The 21,563-nt window shown below is 43.5% G+C and overlaps 1 protein-coding gene across 8 annotated transcripts in view; it reads right to left on the bottom strand.

Moving 5' to 3' along the window:
* Positions 1-3,790: 3,790 nt before the first annotated feature.
* Positions 3,791-21,563, bottom strand: part of NUCB2 (nucleobindin 2) — a 57,334-nt gene continuing 39,561 nt past the window's right edge. For 7 of the 8 annotated variants that reach the window (XM_075928072.2, XM_075928070.2, XM_075928073.2 and 4 more), the window contains 4 exons: positions 21,081-21,251; positions 20,405-20,486; positions 8,400-8,441; positions 3,791-5,023 (listed from right to left, as the gene is read on the bottom strand). In XM_075928072.2, coding sequence (XP_075784187.1) covers positions 4,878-5,023; positions 8,400-8,441; positions 20,405-20,486; positions 21,081-21,251 — 441 coding nt within the window. In that variant the 3' untranslated portion in view covers positions 3,791-4,877. Of the gene's footprint in view, positions 5,024-6,252; positions 8,442-20,404; positions 20,487-21,080; positions 21,252-21,563 lie in introns of those variants that run through there. The other variant, XM_075928075.2, reaches the window with a different exon arrangement.

Here is a 21,563-nt window from a genome sequence, read left to right as displayed (position 1 = left end):
CCCGCCCCGCCCCCCTTCGCCTCCTGCCGTGGCGCTCGGCTGACTTCTGCGCCGCTCAGCCAGGCCGCCGCGTAGAAGCAAGTGGCGCAAGCAACCATTTGGGCTCCACACCCCTCATGTAGCACAGGGAGTGCGGTGCCCAAATGGCCATTTGGGCTCCATGGTCCCCTGTGTGAGAGGCAGGAGGGGGAGGAGAAGAGAAAGAGAGAGAGACAGAGAGAGGCAGGAGGTAGAGGAGAGCTGAGGGACAGGGGAAGGGGGAGGCAGTATGAGGAGAAGAGAGAGAGATGGAGCGAGGGACCGGAGGCTCAGGAGAGTAGACAGACGTGGAGGAGAGACCTGAAAATCCCATCTTATGATGGGCTATTTGGCTAGCTATAACAGAGTACCTGACGTCTTTGTACTTAATCCTAAAATCAAGTGTCGGTAAAATTGTTACACATACCTGGGAATTTTTATTTCCTCACCCTTTTTTTTAACTGGGTTTTATCAGAGTCCTATGCTTCACTATGAAACCCATATGTCTTCCATAATCCAGAGCAGGGAGGTGTTAATCGAATATCAGACACAGAAAAATCCATTTGCATTAGGGATGTAAAAATCTGTTTAATTGGCTAAATGTTTAAACTTACTGTAATGCTATGGCTCATGGGTTTTAACTAAAGCCTTAGTGAATTCTTCAAAGCCTCTCATCCAGCACACCTGACACTGTTCTGGATCATAACCTGTCACTGGCAAGATAATGTGACAGCTCCCCTCCTCTCAGGGATATGGGGCTCACATACAAGAATGATATAGAACAATCATTTTGTAAACAGTGTTCACCCATAGGTGACACAAGACCAAACACTCATAATTTTCCTGTGATAGTTCATTTGTGAGGCCTGGCCTACCCTAGCCTCCAAGGGAACCTGCGTAACACTTTGAAAAGACAAGCCTGGGAGACTAAGTTCATTGCTCTGCTAGATGCTAAACATCTTGGACTGAACGGAGACATTGAATTCATGACTTACTATGACAATCTGTAACTGATTAACCTCCTCTTTTTGTCCTATGACTGCAAAGGTGTTCAGGGGCCCCTCTACCTTGAATGGCCCCTTACAACACATGCTAAGTGCTTACTCTAAATAGTCAGTTCCCCCTTGTGTCTTGGCTGGGAATACTTTCCCCAGCCCTAAAGGAGAGCTTTAGAGTAGCTGGAAAGCTTGTCTCTCAGCAACTGAGTGGGTCTAATACTGGGGTTCTCAAACTTCATTGCAACATGACCCGCTTCTGACAACAAAAATAACCAAATCCTGAGCCCACCCAAGCCCCATTACCCCAGTTGGGGGAGAGAGGGGGAGGGGAGGAGTCCAAACCCCCATCAGTGCTCTGGGCTGAGGGACCAAAGTTGAATCTCAAGGGCTTTATTTCCTGGCAAGGGGCCTGCAACCTAAGCCCTGCCATCAGGACTGAAACCCTTGGGCTTTGGCCCTGTGGCTTGGTCTTACGCCCGAGCAAATCTAAGCCAGCCCTGGCTACCCCATTCAAAGGGAATCATGACCCATTTGGGTGGCCCAACCCACCATTTGAGAACTGCTGGTCTAATAAGTTGTTTCACCTGCCTTGTCTCTCAAAAGTAATGTAAGCTCTCACCTAGCAGGACCGCTCCTACATGTGGCATTATTTCCTAAGGTTGTATCTTGTTTTTTCCCCCCTTAATCTTCTCTTGGCACTAAGTACAGTAGCGCTTTCTGATTTACTCTTTTAAGTGACGATTGGATATTCAGAGATTGTGTACAACTAACTTGCAGGGGTTGCTGTCATTGTGTTAGATCATATTTGTACTTGTCAGGTACTTTGTTCACCTGTATTTCATCCTAGAAAATATCCAACCAGGATAACTTTTACTTTGGCCTCCCAGCCATCCTTTTGCTTGTTCTGGCTGCCTTGGCTTTCTGCCCTTCTGCAGTGCGTCTCCTGTTAGCAAGGCGGACTTTCCTAGAACTGGGTTCTTTGATGTTTTGTGTAATGAGTCCTCTCCCTTGACTAATAAATTACAAACACAAGCCAAAGATATTGTTACTGCCAGGTTCAGACACCATCCTACACCTTTCTGTGCCTAGTCACTCCAATTCTAATTGGAAGCAAGGCCATTTTTACCAATACAGTGCACAGCCACATGGGATGCTACGAAGTTTTGGGCACTAACGCCTCTAGTTCCATGGTGCCCTAGATAGCTGTGTGCTGCATAAGGGACTGAGCTGGTTCTAGTGGTCAGCCACATCTCCTGGTCACCTGCACCCATCTCTGTGGGTTGGGTAGGGCCTCGGACACCCCACACTTTCTCTACATGTCATAATCCTAGCTGGGGGATGTGGTGCCAGCAGCAGAGGTTGGGCCCAGCGCTACACTTGCTGGCAGGGGGAGGCAGAGCAACCTGGCCACCACCTGCCCTGCTCTGCCGCCTTCCATCCGCATCACTCCACTTCCCACCACCAGTGAGTGCAGAGGGTGTTTCCATGCCTTCCTCTGAGCGCCCTGCTCCAGGCAATGTGCCTGCATAGGGCTCCAACATTCCTAGGAAGAGCCCTGAGTGGAAACCCCAGAGTGGGTGGCCACAGGGCCACATAAAGAGCTTACAGAAAGTTTTGATCTTAGTAAGAGCTAAAATGTTTTCCTTTGCCTCTTCTTGTGATTGCAAATGCAATACCCAGCAAAACCAGCACCCAGGTGTTGCAGGCTCTTGTACAAAGGAACAACCATGCTAGGTTAGACCAAAGGTCCATCTAGCCCAGTATTCTGTCTTCTGACAGTGACCAGATTAATCCTTTAGTTCCTGCCTCATGCCTGGGGCCCTTTTGGTTAGCCCACAAAGAAGATCCATGAAGAAGCATGACACATGACCATCAAGCACATAGCAATGCCAAAGTCACAAGCCTGGAGGAGAAAGAGCCTCACTCAGTTTCCCTCCCTGCCCCATGTGCCCTTTGCCAAGGAAAAGCCAAAGTTGGGGCCCAATCCTTTACCCACCACCTACCTTATGGGACCCTCCCTTACTGGGCTGGAGCCCGCTGCTGAGACACAGGAGCAGGCAGCAGCTCCCCCTGGGGGAGCCCACTCCTGACGCTGTGCTCTGAGGCAGGGCTGGTGGCTCTGCTGGCTTGCGTCGGGGACATGATGGGGCTAAGTGGTTTCCCCTTCATCTTCACTTGTCCCAGTAAGGCAGCACCCCAGGCAGGGGACAGAAGCCAGCTAGAGTTGCCAACTTTCTCACTAGGACGGCATTAACGTCAATGATCCAGTCGGGAACAGTTGGCAACCCTAGAGCCAGCAGCTGGCTGTTATGACAATACCGGGCAGTGACAGGGCTGCAGGCACGGAGCAACCGCCCACAGTTCAGGCCCCTAAGGCAAGGCCTGTGAAAGGTACCAGCCTGGCCCGAGCGCTCTGTGTCTGTGTAGGTATTAATCCCCACTCTTCACCTAGGGAATTGAACCATAAAGACCAGCATGCTCATCTCTGTTCAGAAACGTAGGTGTTGTCATTCAGTGGCTGGTCTGACACAGCAGTAGTTCAGCACATATGCACCAGAGGGTGTCCAAAATAGATTTTTCAGCCTTAACTGTAACTTTTCTAGCAGTTGTGGCTTTACATCAGATTCTCAGCTGTTAGGTCCTTTCTGTTGACTAACTTGCCTCCTTCATCAAGAGAGGCAAATAACGTGCAAGTTATTTCCTTTGACTCCCTTTGTCATCCACTCCACTTTCACAGGCACAATTTCGTAGAAAGGAAACACTAGATATCTTGCTTTCAGTTGTTTCAATTTAATCCAATTAAAATCTAATCTATACAAAGTGTGAGGGGGGCAACCATTTTTTTCTACAAATATTGCACTGGAGGATATGAATTTTTACAACAACCACCAACCTATCCTTTTTCTTTTTCCCCCACACCTCTGTCCCCCAAAATAAAGTAAAATAAAAATATGAAACTCGATGTTTACATCCTTTAGAGTATTGGAATTTGTGCCAAAACCAAGTTGCATTACATTTTCTTTTAATGGCTTTTAAGACATAATAAAACCTAATACGCCTTAAAGTAGTGGTATCTATGACATTTCAATCCCTGGTACATCTTTGAAAAGCTAGAATGAGACACCTTATCGCTTTCTATTTTCTCATTTAGCTCCATTCTTCATTCATACCTATGATCTTGAAATGCTTCTCAGAAATCAGTACCATGGTGATAACATTTTCAGTTGAGATATATGCTTGAAGTAGGTAATACTTTTTAGTCAGCCCCATGCATGAGAGAGCATCCCCAATAAAAATTCAATTCAAGAAACAGCAGAAATTAAAGTAGCAAGCTCCAAGTCAATCAAACATTGTGTTTATGGGCATTGTTTCAGGCTCCCAGCACAACCTCTTTCTAAGCAAAGGATTCCTGGCAGAGTGAGAACTTGGAGCAAAGTATCATTTTATCTTGTTTTTACAAAAAATACTTTAGCGAATTTAGTATGGGAAAACAGCGCCAGACTGACTGCTCTTTAACCCAAGAAAAGGTGCTATATGGGCAGCAGTAGGACAAGCTTTTTCATGTATACCTTACTAATATGCCAAACTCTGACCTGAAGGGTAACTTTTTGAGAGCAAATTCAGTCTCTATGTCCATTCACTCCTTGATCTCTTTGCAAACAGCAAAAAAGGGGCTCATTAAGGTAAATTTTTGTGCAATGTAAACCATTGTCCATTAGCAAGTTAATTAACATCATGAACATTTTAGATCAAGCAGTTTTCAGTAGGTGAGCTTTGACTAGAGCTGGATTTGATTCAACAATTGAGAGAGGGGAAAATGGCCTGTTTCCTGTAAACTTTTATATCTTTTTTTTTTAAAGTCTATTTATGTAAAGAAGGTAAATAGCTAACACTGTATAACAAGAAAACTGATGACGACAGCAGACCCACAGGAGTTGATGGGACCATGTGCACTGCTTTACTGGCAGGTGGGAGCTCACCCTGCTGGCTGGCATAGAGTGATGCAGCTGCAAGATAAAACCATTGAGAGATTTTTGCATGCAGAAAAATGGTGACCCCACAACAAAGCGACAAACAAAAATTTGGGCTCTCCCTGCATCATTGCGTCAAGGGAGTCACAACTGCAGTGGCAGACACAAAGGTACGGAAGCATCTACGTTTAGCACTTAGATACCACTGTGTTTATTTATACCTAGATGATTGAGGGTTGGAAAAAAAAAATTGCTGCACACCTACATAACACCCATCTTTCCAAGACACAAAAATAAGACATTATTATAATCAGATCATCGGATATCCGATCATAACTACATAGATACTGCCCTTCAAATAGGGTTTGACCAGTGGTGTAATATTGGCCATTTACCCTAAACACGAGAAAAATCTAGTTTGAGTGAAGCAGTGATTAAGCTTAGAGCAAGCTGTGGTGGAGTGGGGGTGCTGTCTGCTCTGTGACCCGGGGTCCACCTGCGCTGTGATGTGAGATTCTCACTGACTCTCCCAAATGTGTATTAACCTAGACACCCAGGCTCAGCCTCCCAGGGAGGGAGACAAAGGGAGGAAGGCGGAGACCAACACCTGGCTGGGGGGCAGGGCTGGAAGAGAGTTTTAGTTTCTGTCTGGAATTATGGAGAAAGCAGCCTAAACTAGGGGGCTGAGATTTAGGAGCCCAGTCTCCCCCATCTCAAGGGGGGTTGAGGCATCTTAGGCCTGGCCCTGTAACTGGATTACATCTATGATGTGCTGTATCCTGGAGAAGGAATAAACTCCCTCTATTCTACTGGCTGGTGGAGTCTGTTTGTGCCACTACAGGGGTGCAGGAGTCGGAGGAACCCCGACGCGCCATCACATATGCGTCTCCAGGGTGCAGGTATGAACTGTGGCAAATCTCATTTTAATGCTCATGTAAAAAGAGGTCTGTATTTCATTGTACCCAATATACTGATTTGGTGAGGACTGTAAACAACTATGATGGCAAAGACTTAACAAAGAGGACCTATTATTACTTGTATTACAGTTGTGCCGAGGGCCCTCAGACAAGGATTACAGTGCCTTCATTTTGGGTGTTATGCGAACTTACGACTGGATCTCTCGTCTAGAATAAAATCCATGTGGAGGAGGGAATAAACCTTTTCAAGTTTCTCCTTGTCAATCCTTTTTGAACAGTTTGGTTGAACTACACCTTCGAAGAATCAGCTTACCCACCCAATGCCAGGATCGTCCATTGAAGAAGGTCCTGTGCTAAATCTAGGGTCCCAGTGCCCTTTCCTTGTGTCCTGCCCTGCTACTGTGACTCTATTGGATCTGGTTACAACTGCCCAGGCCTCTTTTATGGGTGGATTCCTAGCAAGAGGTTGGAACTGCAGAAATGTAATTCAGTTCCTGATTTTATTATTATTATTATTATTATTGGTCCAAACTGCCGTAAAAGTAACAAAGAAAGACCAAAGACCTTAATGGATTGATTTGATGAAAGGTTTAAAATGATCTATATCTTGAGCAAACTATGCAGAGATGAGGAGAGGGGAGAAAGCTACCACTGCTAGAACAGTGTCACTGACCAGGAGAAAAGGATATGTGGCCTAAAAACAACTAAGGTGAAATGGAGGGGGGAAAAATCAAAACTGATCATTAGGAAAATTATCCTGACAAGCAAGTTCTATTAGGCCATGTGGAATTGTTTCCCATGGAAAGACATAAGTTATTTAAAACTAAATTGGAGAGGAGGAATATGGTCCATCCTGCAGGAAGAAATCTGCATTAGCAGAGGGGTAGAGGATATCTAATCTCTAATGCTACTAAACAAATGTCTGAAAGTTCTTCTGTGGAAAAACTGCTTCAACTGCTTTGCGCATCTTTCCTTCTCTAGTTAGTATGGCACATGCTAGCATGGATCTCTCTAGAACAGAGACTGACTTTGTTTTATTTAAAAGCTGACCCTTTCCACATCGTCACATTGTTGGCAGGTAGCTATAGAACGGGAAGGAAATCTGAATGACCCTGATTAGAGGAAGGGATGTGCTGATGTCTAAAATCAGCGCTAGCTTTCTACAAGGAGAAAATAACATTGATGTTAAAGAGACTGAGTGTGGGCTTTATGATGCTTCCTTTAGGTCTGAAATACACATTGGATCTTTTTCCACATCTTAGCAAAATTCACAGGTAAAACAAATAATTTCTTGTAAAAGCTTGGATTAGTACCAAACAGGCTTCAAGCTAATACCAAAAATATACAGTCATGACATGTGCCTGTTCAGGAAATTTCATAAAATGATACTGGTTATTGTAAAACCAATGAGCACTAACTTTGTGAAACCACTGAGACTCTTAGCAGTCAATGTCATGTCTGGAAAAAGTTTTGAAACATACTGTGGGTTTTGAAAGGAAGATTTTACCACAAGAGGTAGGATAATTTGCTCACACACACAAAAAGACAGAGTCCTTTTCTACTTCTCACAATATTTTTTTTCCATCAACCAAAAAACCCCCCCATTTTAATAGCTTGCAAAATGCTTAGAGCCTCTAGATGATAATGAAAGAAAGAAGGATGAGAATAAGGACTTAATAGCCAGTCTGCAGGATGAGCACCCAGCTACTACACTGTTCATCTTAACAATGAGGAAGGTTCAAATCAATGCCCCTTAAGTACAGTATTCTGTCTGAAGGCTTATAGTGAAGTTCATAGGTATCTGTAAACATGAGATGCATTCACTGTTCCAGAAGTCTTTGCTGCAGATTTCTAAAAGTACAGATTTCCTGAATGTTAATCAAAGCAGCTTTTGTTTTTATTTGGTCTCAAAGGAGAAGAGGGTTAGCATTATTGGAAACTGTAGACCTCATTTCATGGAACTAAATTCTGCTGTTGGAAAGTGTTTTGGTATGAGATAGGATTTAGCTGGATCTCTAGTCCAGTTCCTTACTTCTTCAGAAAGCAAGTTTCTGATTAATGCCTAATAACGATTGGTAATAAGGACTTCTATGCTCCAGGTACTGAGCTGTTGGAAATTTGCTCAAAGAAAATGGAGAGATGCTGCCTTTTTGTTACTACTTCCATTCCTCCCATGCATCCTTCCTGCTCGCTTTTTAGCCTGTAGAATCTCCTTATCATCTTTTGTACTGATGTATTGAAGATTAAATTCATCTCATTTAAACATCAGTTGAATTTGAATTGTAAAGCTGTAACATTCCCAATGACTTAACTAGCAAGTGAAGAAAGTGGGCAGTTCATATTTCACTCTGATTCTAAGTCCCCCATCCCACCCCCCAAAATAATAAAGGTGGTATAAAGTTGAGGCACAAGTGGTTAAGGGTGAATTTGAACGTGATCACTTCCAGCGGCTGCTTCTTGAACTGGTATGTGTCCTGGCGGTAAAGGCTGATCACCTGCAAGATGGTTTTGTGCATTTCCAACTGGGTGTTCTCCAGCTGTAAAACAAAAATAAGGAACTGTGTCAATTTCTTAAATAAACTGATCCCAAACTAGCAAAACCTCTAAAAGAAAATAAGATTCCAGTGTAGGTATTCCTGCAATGTGTTTACTGTAAATAAACTATTTAGATATTGATGTGTGATTATTAGGTTTCATAACAGTACAAGTTGAACCTCTCTGGTCTGGGACTCTCTGGTCCAGGAACATCCACGGTTCAGCAGGATCATGGATGTTGTTGGATCAGAGAACCCCTGGACCAGAGACCCCCAGTGTCAGGAAGTGGAGCCAATCTGGCAGCCCATAGCAGGGAAGCCCAGATGGTGGGCCAGGAGCCAGGAAAAGAGCCTGGGGAGAACCCAAGGCTTGAACTTCCCTGGTCCAGCAAACTCCCTTGTTCAAGACCACTCAGGTCCTGAGAGGGCTGTATCAGGGAAATCCAACCTGTATTAACAAGTGTGTTATGGTGCAGCCTAGAAGTTGGTTTATTCTCACTTTTGTTGTTGTTGTTGTTGTTGTCTTTTCCCCTGCTGGCCCAACAATGGGATTGATATGGATTCAGGAGTTAGGTTCATTCATGCCCTCCCCCTCCCACATACCACAAGGATGAATAAATCAGAAGCAGAAAATTTTAAAATGCAAAAGGTAAGGGGAACTTCTACAGCAAACGCAGCCCAATAGAGAGGTTTTTGTTTAAACGATATAGGAAATTTACTATAGAGCTGAGAGATTATATTAGCAAACTCTAAATGTATTAAGCACAGGATTCAGAATCTCCAAAATTGTGTTTTACCTTAATTTAATGTAGGTTAAATCTTCTGTACCTGTACTTAGCAAACCACAGGAATGCCCAGTGCTAGTTACCAAAGGGCACTAATTCTGATCATGGATACCTAACTATATGCACCTTTGTATCTTGCAAAGCTAACGATGATGGATAATTGACAAGGTGGAAGTCACAAATCCGTTCAACTTTCTCTTCACTAGATGGAAATCAGATTTTGTTGAAAAGGTCATTTCTGATGTAGGCATCCACACTGAAATCTTAATGTCTCCAAAGAAATGTCTTGTCACTTGTTTTGACATTTCATAGCATTTGTATGAAATGGAACATGAGCCAGAATAGAAAAATCAGGTTAGAGACTTTGTATAAATATTTTAGTCAGCAGTGCATGATGAAAAATCTAGAAAAAGCAGTATCAGAATGACAGGGATTATCCTGGACATCTCAGAGGACTGGCGAGATCCCAGTGGACTCATGAAGATCAAACATAACTACCTTCATGAAGAGAAATAAAAGAGGACTTGAGAAATTACAGACCAGGGAGGATATTGGAACAAACTATTAAGCAATCAATTTCTAAGTAACTAGAGGAAAATAGGGTTATAAGGAAAAGCCAACATGGATTTGTCACGAACAAATCATGCTGAACCAATCCCATTTCCTCCTTTCATAGGGTTGCTGGCACAGCGGATGTGGGAGAACTGTAGATGATGTATGTCTTGATTTTAGTAAGGCTTTGACAGATTGTCACATGCTTTTCTCATAAGAAAACTAGGGAAATGCTGTTGTCTGGAAAAAATACTATAAGGGAGGTGCAAAACTGATTGAAAGACTCAGAGTATTATCAGTGAATCACAGTCTAATTGGGAGAATGTACCTAGTGGAGGTCCCACAGAAGTCTGTCTGTCCTGGATATATTCATTTAATTACTAGGAGAGTAAGCTTATAAAATGCAAAATCCCACCCACCCTGGGAGTGACCAGCCAATCAACACAGGGTAAGAGACTTCTGAAGGTAGGGAGAGGGTGGGGGTTCTTGAGTGGACTAACGGATATGAAACCGAGCTGGGAAGGGTTGCAAGTACTTCGGAGGATAGGATTAGAATTCAAAAGGACCTTGACAAATTGGAGAATTGATCTGTAATCAACAAGACGAAATTCAATAAAGACAAATGTAAAATACTTGGGAAGACAAAATCAAATACACACCTATAAAATGGGAAATAATTGGCTATTTGGAAGTACCACTGAAAACCATTTGGGTGTTGCAATAGATCACAAACTAAATGATCCCACAATGTAATAGTTATGAAAAAAAAATCTCATTGTGGGGTGTATGAACATAAGTGTCATGTCATATGTATGGGAGGTAACTGCTGATTTACGCAGCACTGGTGAGGCCTCAGCTGGAATACTACGTATAGTTCTGAGTGCCACAATTTAGGAAAGATGTGGCCAGTTGGGAGTCCAGAGGAAACCCCCCCCGCCCCCCAAACAAAAACAAAAACAAAACAAAACAAAAAACCCAGGTGTAGAAAGCCTGACCTGTAGGGGAAAAAAATTGGGCATGTTTAGTCTGGAGAATAAAAGACTGAGTGGGGGCCTACTAGCAATCTTGAAATACGTTAAGGTTGATGCCAAGAGGATAGTGAACAGCTGTCCTCCACATGCACTGAATAGGTAGGCCAATAATTAATTGGCTTAATATGCAGCATGGAAGATTTAGGTTCCATTTTAGGAAAATCTTTGTAATGGTAATTACTGATAAGCACTGGAATATGTTTCCAAAGGAGGTTGCAGAAAAATCCCCATCTTTGGAGAATCATAACAATCTGGAGTTGCAGTGAAAAAAATGTTAGCTCATTCAGTTCATCTCCCTATCAATACAGGATTAAAGGGGTCACTGTTAAGTTTCTGTCTCGGGAAGGGGATTTAAAACTAAGATATGAAGATGGGGTCTTGTCAGTGTCTTCAATAGTATAAAAATTTCCCTACACGACTTTTTTTCCCCTCTGTGTGGTTATGAAACTTACTATTTCCTTAAGATTTCTTTTAAAATTAAATTGTTGCAGCAAGTGTTTTTTTTTAAATAGCCACAGTGTCTATTGAATGATCTGCTTGCAAATAAATTAGTGCATGTGTGTAGACACACAAAATAAACCATAATTGGGACTCGTGTGTTTTGAAGTAACTCCTTGCTGTGGCACTCCATTTTCACAAGGAAGAATACTAAGTGTATATCTACACAAAGATAAATTATCTGTGTCACGGCCATGGTTGGCCCAGCTGCAGCTAGCCTGGCTCAACTGACTTGGGCTCATGGAGCTTGGGATGTGGAGCTAAAAATTGCTGTGGGTGTGAGCTTGCAGGGTCTCAGAGCTAGGGCTCCAGCCCAGGCCCAAACATTTACACAGCATTTTTTTTTCAGCCCCACACCCAGAGTCCTGAAAGCTCAAATCAGCTGTCCTGGGATAGCTGTGGGAGGTATTATTTTTATCTCTGTATAGATGTACCCTAAGGGTACACCTACATTTCAGCCACTATAACCAAACAACAATGCTGTTGCAGCAGTGGGGCTGCAGTGCAATAGTGAACACACTCTCTACATGAACCAAAGAAAATTTTATGCAGGTTGCACTTCCTGGTCCAGCACTCTCGGGACTGGTCACCAGGGAATTTGCCAGACCAGGGGAGGTCAATGCTGGCTGCAGCTGTCCTAGCTGGGAGGCTCCACTCCAGCAGCAGTGCAGGGGGAGGGTAGGTGGGCAGTACTGATGGAGTAGGGATGCGGGTGGGGCTTGGGGGAAGAGCAGAGCCCAGTGGCTGGGGACTGGGAGTGCAGCCCCACAGCTGGTGGTGGAACCCCACAGCCGCCAGGCTGAGATCCTGGTACCTGGTGGCTAGTCATGGGGCTCCATTCCAGGTCCGTGGCCTCAGTGCTCCACAGCCTCCCCGTCTCTTCCTCAATCCCTGCTTCTTCCCTGAGGTTGAATGGGGCAAATCAGCTATATGGAAGTGCTGGGTGGGTGGAGGAGGAGTTGCTAAGCAGAGGGCTCCTGGATTTTCCCTGTGAGTGCTTGAGCCACAGAGCACCTATGGATGCTGGATTTGCTAGATGAGGAAAGTCCAAATTCTAGAGGTTCAACCTGTATTAAACTCATTAATCCACCTCAAACAGGTGGCAGCTTGGCTGACAGAAAAATTCTTTTGTCAACCTAGCTGTATCCACAGGGGAGAGAGAGGTCATCCTCACTAGAAAGTGCAACATAGTTGGGCTCTAATTTTTACATGTAGCCCTGGCCTAAGAGAATTAATCTATGTCCTCACACCAAAAAACCAAAACCAACCCCTTAAACAGGTTTTTGGTAAGTGATCTTATGACATCTTTATAAGGCCTACTAGGTCTTGAACCCAGGAATAGGAAGCTGACAGGCAGCACTCTGTTGCCACTAAGCAGCAATAAGTGGCTTGAATTCCACTGCCCATGACCCACGGTGGATACAGTCTAGGGATGTAGAATCTCATTTAAAGTGTTAACTGGTTAAACTGCATGTTTAACCAGATAACCTGCCCATCATGCCACGAGTGGGAGGGTGCTCCACTTGGGCTGGGCAGCAATTAACCGGTTACCCCAGTAAGCATGTCAGTAAGGCAATAATTATCAGTTGACCGTTTGACCCTTTATCCCTAATACAATCCAGAGGAAGCTCTACATCAAGGAGTCTGACAATCAGCAGCTGCATGGCTCCCCACCCTTTATATAGTCCATGAATTGCCCAGGTAACAGTGTGGATCTCACGTAGTTGGATCTCATTTAGTTTCTGCTCCCTTTCTTTGACCCTAGCTTGATTTACACTTCGCCTCCTGACTTGGACTCTGAAACCTGATTCTGACGCTTGGTATCAATCCTAATGCGGAATTTGATTCTGAACATTGTTGTTCCTCTGACTCCAGCTTGACCCTGTTCTGACCCTTGATCCTGACACTTTTGCCAGCTCTTTCAAATGTCTGATTTGGTAGCAAAAGTCTGCATGGCCTAGTTTATGCAACTTGAATCAATTATTTGTGTACTGGAGCAAAAGCACATGCACGCACGTGCCCCAAAATTGCAAGGATGAGAGCAGTCTATCCAAATTACATTATAAACACACAACAACATGCAGAATTTCTTCTTGGATTATTAGCTGTTTCCACACATTTGTTTCCCTCTGAAACCTTCTGATTATGTGGTTCATCATCATGATTCTTTGGAGATTAGATTAATTTGCCCTTCTGAAATGTCACCTTAACAAGGGTAAAGTGAACCTTTGATCCATAAACAAACACCAACAGCCAATTTTTGAAAATGGGAACTCCTGAGTGAACTTTACTCCTAAACGTGTCCACTATCTCCTCACCTTCCCTTGAATAACATCAGTTATCATAAATGACTGGAAACCTTAGGGATGTGATCAGATTTCTTTTTCTCTCTGCTTTCCTTTTGCTGAAGTCAAGGATATGGCAAATTAATTGCACTAGCTACATGGTTTTCACCAAAATTATCTTGATTAACTAATACCGGGGACACACAGTCCAGTAAGCATTTAAAATATTTGTAATTGATTTTTGAAGGAAATCTGTTTTATGCCAAAACACACACAGAACTTGGTATAAGTGGTTTGTACTTACTCTAATAACGGTGTCAGCATCAGCATCTCTAATTGCCTAATTGCCAGCAGCATCTCTGACTAAACCCTCGAGTTTCACTGGATTGTGGAGATAAAATTGTACACTTTCTGCATGTTTGAGATGTTTTAATCAGTTAAACTAGGTTACACAAATTCCAATGAAGTCAGGGACATTATTCTAAATTTCCTTAGATGTTCAGAAACACCACTTTTTATCTTTCTTAACCCTACTTTCCATTTTGTCTGTGCTCTGCTAGTTTCTCCTCCTACTATATACAGTATTTTATCAGGGTGAATGAGAATTCCATGTTAATGGAACAAACATTCCTAATTTTATGGATAATCATAAGTAACAGTGAACAGAACTCTACAGAGAATATTGTGCATGGAAACAGTGATAAGTGACATTTCATCTTCAATTACAGTTACTGTTCACTTATGAGTCAACAGTGTGATGCTGCTGCAAAAAAAGCAAATATGATTCTAGGTTGTATCAACAGGTGTGTTGTAAGCAAAACTCGTGAAGTCATTCTGCCGCTCTACTCTGCACTAGTTAGGCCTCAGCTGGAGTACTGTGTCCAGTTCTGGGTGCCACATTTCAAGAAAGATGTGGAGAAATTGGAAAGGGTACAGAGAAGAGCGACAAGAATGATTAAAGGTCTAGAGAACATGACCTATGAAGCCAGGCTTCATGAACTGGGCTTGTTTAGTTTGGAAAAAAGAAGATTAAGGGGGGATATGATAGCGGTTTTCAAATATCTAAAAGGGTGTCACAAGGAGGAAGGAAAAAATTTGTTCCTCTTGGTTTCTGAGGACAGGACAAGGAGTAACGGGCTTAAAGTGCAGCAAGGGAGGTTTAGATTGGACATTAGGAAAAAATTCCTAATTGTCAGGGTGGTCAAATATTGGAATAAATTCCCAAGGGAGGTGGTGGAATCTCCCTCTCTGGAGATATTTAAGAACAGGTTAGATAGACATCTGTCAGGGATGGTGTAGACAGAGCTTTGTCCTGCCTTGAGGGCGGGGAGCTGGACTCGATGACCTCTCGAGGTCCCTTCCAGTCCTATGATTCTATGATTTTCACTTGGTTTGATGTTTGCCCTATTAATGGATAATCACATTGCATAATACAGACCAGGGAGACTTTCACTGGAAAACAAGACGATGAAAAGAGTACTAAGTTGCCACAAAACTCCTTCATTATGGCTATTAGAGATGTGAATGGATAATTGGTTACCCAGTAAGGATCACAGTTACTGGATGATGCTTACCAAGTAAGTTACCCAGTGACCCCCTACTGGGCCCACCTCGCAAGGGGGTAGGACTTCAGAGCCAGCAGCCCCTCACACTGAGGTTGGTAGAGCTACTGGCCCCACCCCATGCTGGAGATTGCTACAGCTGGACAGGAGCAGTCGTCTGCCCAGGATCCTGCTTAATCTGTTAAGTTAAACCTAATGTTTAACTGGTGGTTAACTGATTAAATGGGATTTTACATCTCTAGTGCTATTTGCATAAATTACACAGGAGACATGTTGCTCTACTACTATTTTTCTGTTTATAGGATATGCAAAAAATCAGACTGCTCATTTAGAGTGAATTACATAGAAGAGGAAAAGAGTTTGAGTACTGAGAACCAGGCACTTATGAAAAACATAGTTAACTGTGCCAGCATAAATAGCAAGTGACAGTTAAGAATTCAGTACAGCATGGAATAGTCCTTTGAATTACTTTCCTATATATAGGGTTTTGGCATCTTAAGAGAGTCAGAGATGAGAGAGGACCATTATCTCCAATATATTGTAGGCCCTCCCACAACACCACCTATCCACTAAACCTAACAATCTGTTGTTCCATTCAGAACTTCAGAAATCAAAATGATCCTCAAGTTATGCTTTAATTTTAGTTACTCACTGAATTGAATGGCTTAGCAACTGAACTGCAGCATATTTAAGACTGAACTATAATAATTAAAGCTGGGAGTGAAGACGTTTGAGCATCCTCTGTTAGCCCTGCAGTAGTAGTTAATCAAAGAACAGCTGCTATTCAAAGAGCTGTCAGGACCCAGACCAAGGCTCCTTGGGGCTTGAGATATATGCTACACACTGCATGCGTCATACTGATCTAGTGATGCTCCAATATGGAAGCTAACAAAACCATGTTGATTTCAGTCCCATTCAGGAATAAATGTGTTTGAGGTATGTTGGAAGTGCAAGATACGTTCAAAGCAGAAAACAGAAATCTACTGACAAGTGTTCGTTACCGGTCAGTTTCTCTGCTATGACATGTGCATCAATTTACAACTGGGTTTGTTCTTCTCAATGTGAACAGGAAGCAGTTAGTCATGGGCTGTACTATGTGAAGAACCAACCTGCCATGATCATCCACAATGCCTTACCTGCTATCAGTGTGATTTCCTAAATTACCTGTGTGGCTTGGGAGTCCTCAGGACTTGTGCCCCTAAGTGTTACAGGTGCTTTTAAAAGTCCCACTTTGACTAACTACTTGCTTAAGAGAATTTTCAGAGTTCTTCAACAGAAGGACATGACTCAGGGAAAAGCATGCAACCCATGTGTCAGATTTGGATATATGCTTCTGAAACAGAAAGGTTTTTCCAGCTCTTAAGAAATAGCATAAAACATTAAAAATAAAATTATACCCAAGTGGTTGGCCATGATCTTTTCAAAAGTTAAGTAGACCAACTTTGGCAAAAAAGAGGTGTGATAATAGGAACCTAAAGTTCTAACTTCCTACTAGAAAACAGTGGGACTTATTTGCATAGGAGGGCAGAGCTAAATTGTGTAGCACAATTTCACATACAATCATTGTGGATCTGAAGCCCATTGTCTTTAATGAACCACAGCCTGCACATGCAAATTATATACCATGCACACATGAATAAACACTGCAAATGAGCCTCAAATGCTATTCCCTCCTCTGAGAAGTGTTATAGGGAACGTTTCTTTATTTTACTATTTTCACATTATCTTTTCCAATTTTTCAAACTCTTGCAAATATGAATTTCCAGGTATTAATGACACTCATACCTAAACAAATTTGCCCCTTTTGTATAGTCAGCTATGCCAGTTGACTTTGGTGACAAACCTATTTTTATTCTTTATCTTTCAAGTCCTGCAAAGTCAGGCCAGCCAAGAAAGACTGAGCTGGGTTTTATTCTGGCTTACACATCAGCACTGCTAATTAAATTCAGATTGCTGAATTCTTACATGCGAAAATATGCATGCCAGTTTAATGTTCAGATTCCAAGCTAAGTTTCCATGTCTGGGAATTATGGAGTGGAGGGGGAGATGATACTTTTTTTACTTAGAAAAATGAGTGTTCTGAATTGAAACTGGGACTATATAAACATGCCAATTGCATCATATCATTATGAATTTTTTCAGAAAAATCATACTTTACACTATAAGAATAACTTCAGCAAATTTAAAACAAGATCCTTATGTACAGATACAAAAGCTAGCTAACTGTCATCTATGCTAGATGACTGCTCTATTTTACCTCTGGATCTTTAATATGATAGAGATTTTTTTCAAATCAGTCTATGGGAATCAAGAACCCGTCATTAATTGAATGAATTTTACATTGTTTAAAGTGTCCCTCTCCTGTTGCATATCCCTCAAATAAAAAATCAGAGTTGTATGTTCAAACAAGATCTCTATTTGGTTTGCAGAATAGGGGGAGAGGTGAGAAGGGAGGGGTGGGGGGAGAAAGGCACATGGGCAATACAGGGACCCCTTGTGGAGAGCATAGGGGGGAAAGTCTTACAGCAGGCTTGGCTAAAACTGCCCCCTCAAGGCCTCCCGGATGAACACAACCCCCTGATGTGCTCTCCTGATGGCAGTGGTGTCCAGCAACTTGTAAGCCCTGCCCAGTCACTCAGCCTCTGCCTCCCACTCTGGCAGGAAAGTCTCCCCCTTCCTGTCAAATATGTTGTGGAGCACACAGCAGGCTGCCACCATGTAGGGGCTGTTGTGATTGCTGAGATCCAGGCAGGTAAGGAAACTTCTGAACCTCCCCTTTTAGGTGGCCGAAGGCACACTTAACCACCATGCGGCACCTGCTGAGCATTGAAGTGCTCCTTGGTGAGGTCCAGGCTGCCCATGTAGGGCTTCATCAGCCAGGGGAGCAAGGGGTAGACTGCATTGCACAAGATGCACATGGGCATGTCCATGTCCCTGACTATGATGGTGCGGTCAGGGAAAGAAGTGCCAGACTGCATCTTCTGGAACAGGCTTGTGTTCTGGAATATGTGGGTGTCGTGCGCCTTCCCCAACCACCCAATGTAAATGTCTGTGAGCCGTCCCTTGTGGTCCACTAGGACCTGCAGCACCATGGAGAAGTACCCTTCCTGTTGATATGGTCTGAGGCATGGTGGTTGGGGGCCAGGATGGGGATGTGGGTGCTGTCTATGGCCCTCCCACAGTTGGAGACACCCATAGTGGCAAAGCCATTAACAATGGAATCAACGGTCCCCAGGGTGATGACCCTCTGCAGCAATATGGCGTTGATGGCCTTGACTACTTGCATGAGCATGGCTCTGACCGTAGATTTCCCCAAGCCAAACTGGTCCCCCCCCCCGGTCCCATGAAGCAGTAGCTGTCTAGCACAGCGAACTTCCAGAGGGTGATGACGACGTGCTTCTGCATGGGGATGGCGGGTCTCATGCGGGTGTCCCGTCATCCTAGGGCACAGGCGAGACACTCGCAGAGCTCCAAGAAGTTCCGCATGCAGAAGTTCTGGAGCCACTGCTGGTCATCCCATCACCGCAGGACAATGCAATCCCACCAGTCAGAACTGCTCTCCCTCTGCCAGAAGCAGCATTCCATGGTGTGCAGGAGATAGAGGGTCATTTGCTACATCAGGAGTGCCAGAGCCTAGGTGAAGAGGCCCTCGGATCTGGGCTGGGGATCAGCGTCCTGAAGGAGCACATGGGCAGTGTGGATAAACTGTGCCATGAGCTGCAGCATGAGGCCTGAGAGCCTGGCACTGCTTTACGGCAGCTCCGGCCACTTGTTGTCGGTGCTGTGGCATCCACAAGGGCAACAGGAGCACATAATGTGAGTTTGATGTCCCATGTGGGGCGAGGCAGTGGAGGAAAGGCATGTGAGATGCGGCTGTAGAGAGGAGCCCCTTTAAGGGCGTGTTTGAACTAGCCTCTGCAAGGAGCTACAGGAAGTCTCCACCCTCCTTGTCCCCCTCCTGGGGTGCTTCCGGGGGTTCAAAATGCAATGTAGGCTCCAATCAGTGTGGATGCACTACAGGCTGTCCCCGGGTTACATGGATCCGACTTACATCGGATCCCTACTTACAAAGGGGGTGAGGCAACCCCGCACTAGCTGCTTCCCCCCAGCAGACCAGGGAGATGCGAAGCTAGCGCCCCCCCCCCCCCAGCAGACCAGGGAGACGTGGAGCGGCTTTTCTCAGTAGACACCTCAGCTTGAGAATAAAGGACTGAGGGAAGTGAGGTGTGGGAGAATAAAACTGAGCTCTGGAGAAATGTTTGGCTAGAGTTTCCCCTACAATATGTACCAGTTCCAACTTACATACAAATTCAACTTAAGAACAAACCTACAGTCCCTATCTTGGACGTAACCCAGGGACTGCCTGTATTTCAAAATAATTCTGCGCCATTTAGATGCTGCCTTGTATAGTGGATGTGCTATTTCAAAATAATTATTTTGGGAGTTATTATTTTGAAATTTCCTAGAGTAGGCATGCCCTTCCTGTTCTACCTTCAACAGACATGGAGAACAGTTCCTCTTCATAACAGCCCTTAAAACTATTATTGGGTTCTCTCCTTCAATTTCCCTCCCTCTCTGCCCCTCCCCCCAAATACAAATGCTCAGTTTAAAAAAAAAAATCCACAAAGGTCCAGTTTTCTAAACCTTCTATCATTTTCTTTGTTCTCTGAACTCTCTCTAATTTGTCTGCATCTTAAGGATGTCAAACAGTTAACTGGTAAACTTATTGGTAAGCATGAGGCTTACTGGTACACTTACAGGTTAATCCAGTGGTTCCCAACCTTTTTTATGCTGCAGACCAGCAAACCCACTCTCAAACGTTTGGCAGACCAGTAACATTTTATTTGCACATTTGCATATTCATTATGCAACCAATGTATCTCCCAGATTTCAGGGGACTGGAAGGCCACAACACATGCTCACTTTGAAATGAGGCAAATCCCATCTCTAAAACCACATCATTGAAACGCTGCAAAAATGAACTCCAGCTTTTCCAGGGAGGTTATTAGGCAATCTGATATTTATTAAGTTTAGTGATATTTTAATGATGTACTTTGAGCTCAAGATCATTTTACTTTAAGAAGAAAGTATTGAAGTTTTCTAAAGAAAGCTCAGCAATTTTCCCTGAAATGGGTGTCTGCAGACAAGATATTCTTATAATTTCACCAGAAAGATAAGAGCAGTTAAACCACTTTTGAAATGGGATTTTAGGATTTAAAAGTTTATGTCCATAATGCAATAACATTTACATACGTGGCTGGAATTTCAGTTCTTCAGCTGGTCCTGATAAAGGACTTCCTTGCTGTAGCCTCTTCTGTTCCATCTGTTGTACAACCTGATTCAGGTGGGGAGAATAAAAAACAAGGAGGGGTCTGAGAACTCACTGGCATCAGCTTTACCTTCCATAAGTCAATGCTCTTTATATATTAGGGCTGTCAATTGACCTGCGTTAACACCTGCGATTAACTCAGGACCGGATTAATGCGTTAAAAAAATTAACACATTAATCACAGGCATTAATGCTGTGCTGCCTCTTTGAAGTGCCAGAGCAGCACTTCAAAGGGGCATTGCACCACAGAGCCGGGGACTCCAGCTGACTCCATTTCAACTGCATGGAGCCCAGGGTTAGCTGAGGACTCCAAAGGGGAGTTGCATGCAATTAATTACAATGAAATTTTTAATCGCTTGACAGCCCTAGTATATATTCTTGTTACATGTGATCTTCACCAGTGGAAAAACTGAGGTCATCTGATGTAATCTAAAATCATAGGTTGTATCTTGCTGTAGGGAAAATGAGTCACATGAAGCCCTCATGGCTCATATGCTGCCCAAAGGGGCAATGACTCCAGAGGTAGTACCTCTTCGCTTTTTTAAAATTCAGAGAAAGGCTTTACAAATGTGAGAAATCCTCCTACTACAATGACAGCACCTGTTGAAGTTCTTGTTTCTGAGCCTGAAGCTGGTCATGCTGTCTCTGTAACTCTTCCTTCTGTTTTTGAAGATCTTCTGCCTTCTTCTTGAGTTCATCTTCCTGCTGCAAAATATGTGATTCAAATTCCTTCAGCTCACTTTCTGAGAAGAGCTGCTGTTGATCCAATGTCTGCAAGAAAATAAGAGAACAAAGAAACTTCACACCAGAATAATGACAATATAACTCACAAAGAGAAATTAGTAATCTTCACAATGCTATGACTACTAGCTGGACTCTAAAATTCACTACTACAGAACATTTTGGCTTGGAACATTTGGAGCATTACTTCTAAAAGTATATGGTAATGTGAAGGAATTCATCACTGCCACTTGTGAGATGGCTTAAATCCTGCTCAAAATTTCAGATGAGGTGGAAAAATTCACCTTGTCTGCTTCTGACTGATTTCCATCCAAGGAAATCCATAGCCAAAATGCTTGTTTT

This window comes from Pelodiscus sinensis, chromosome 5 (genome assembly GCF_052426305.1).
Source record: "Pelodiscus sinensis isolate ZL-2025 chromosome 5, ASM5242630v1, whole genome shotgun sequence".
Taxonomy (NCBI): Eukaryota; Metazoa; Chordata; order Testudines; family Trionychidae; genus Pelodiscus; species Pelodiscus sinensis.
Note: the sequence above shows the minus strand (reverse complement) of the source record. Positions and strands in the feature narration are given on the sequence as shown.